Genomic DNA, 1,101 nt, shown 5'->3' with positions numbered 1-1,101 from the left:
AAGAAACCATCCTGGAGTAGAAAATCCGTCCATTTTGCTGCCTGTAGATCTAGGAGGATCTCCGAGAAATATGGGTCAGTCACAAACAAATCACGAAAGGAGTCAAAACCAGGTATCTCGACTCGCAATGTGACCAGAAGGTTGCTTCGTCTACTGAGTGCATCCGCCACACGGTTAGAGCGCTTGATAGCCTGCACCACAGCATAAAACTCGACATCATAGGTGCTGTAATTCAAGCGTGCTCCCGACAACTTCTCACTGAAAAATGTAATAGGTCGCCCTTGCTAGCTTAGGACACCCCCAATGCCCACCTTGGACGCATCTGTGTGCAGCTAAAATGGATGGGTGAAGTCAAGAAGTGCCAAGACAAGGTCGGTGGTCAAGCGTTCCTTCATCAACCGGAAAGTAGCCTCGGCGTCGGCAGTCCATGTAAATTTGCTACCCTTCATGCACTCAGTCAATGGTGCCATGATGCTACTGAAGTAAGCGATGAACCGCCGATAGAAGGATGCAAGGCCGTGGAAACTTCGGACCTCGGTGATAGTTGTTGGAGTTGCCCAATCTTGTATCGCCTTGATCTTGGCCTCGTCTACTTGTATACCTTCTCCTGAAACAACATAACCAAAAAATAGTACCTTAGATGTGAAGAAAACACACTTTTTCTTTACCTCATAGAACTGTTGGGATTTAAGAGTGATAAGGACATCTCGAACATGCACAAGATGCATCTTCTCATCGGGGCTATAAATGAGGATGTCATCAAAATACACGACTACAAATTTGCCAATGAATGGACGCAGGAGTTGGTTCATGACCCTCATGAATGTGCTAGGGGCATTGGAAAGCCCAAAAGGCATCACCATCCACTCGTACAACCCTTCACATGTCTTGAATGTAGTCTTTCACTCGTCACCAGGCTGCACGCGAATCTCGTGATATCCGCTCTTCAAGTCTAGGCGCGTGAACACCGTAGCCCTGCTAATCTGGTAAAGTAGATCATCTAATCAAGGAATAGGGAACCTATACCTGATAGAGATTTTATTGATGGCCCGGCTGTCCACACACATGCACCAAGTGCCGTTTTTCTTTGGTGTCAACAAG

At 46.8% G+C, this 1,101-nt stretch overlaps 1 protein-coding gene across 1 annotated transcript; it reads right to left on the bottom strand.

Annotated features, from left to right (window-relative positions):
* Nucleotides 1–332: 332 nt before the first annotated feature.
* Nucleotides 333–863, bottom strand: LOC120277662 (uncharacterized mitochondrial protein AtMg00860-like). The gene has a single exon (XM_039284519.1). The coding sequence runs from the start codon at nt 861–863 to the stop codon at nt 333–335; it is 531 nt and encodes a 176-aa protein (XP_039140453.1).
* Between the last annotated feature and the right edge of the window lie 238 nt (nt 864–1,101).

Source organism: Dioscorea cayenensis, chromosome 15 (genome assembly GCF_009730915.1).
Source record: "Dioscorea cayenensis subsp. rotundata cultivar TDr96_F1 chromosome 15, TDr96_F1_v2_PseudoChromosome.rev07_lg8_w22 25.fasta, whole genome shotgun sequence".
Classification (NCBI taxonomy): domain Eukaryota; kingdom Viridiplantae; phylum Streptophyta; class Magnoliopsida; order Dioscoreales; family Dioscoreaceae; genus Dioscorea; species Dioscorea cayenensis.
Note: the sequence above shows the minus strand (reverse complement) of the source record. Positions and strands in the feature narration are given on the sequence as shown.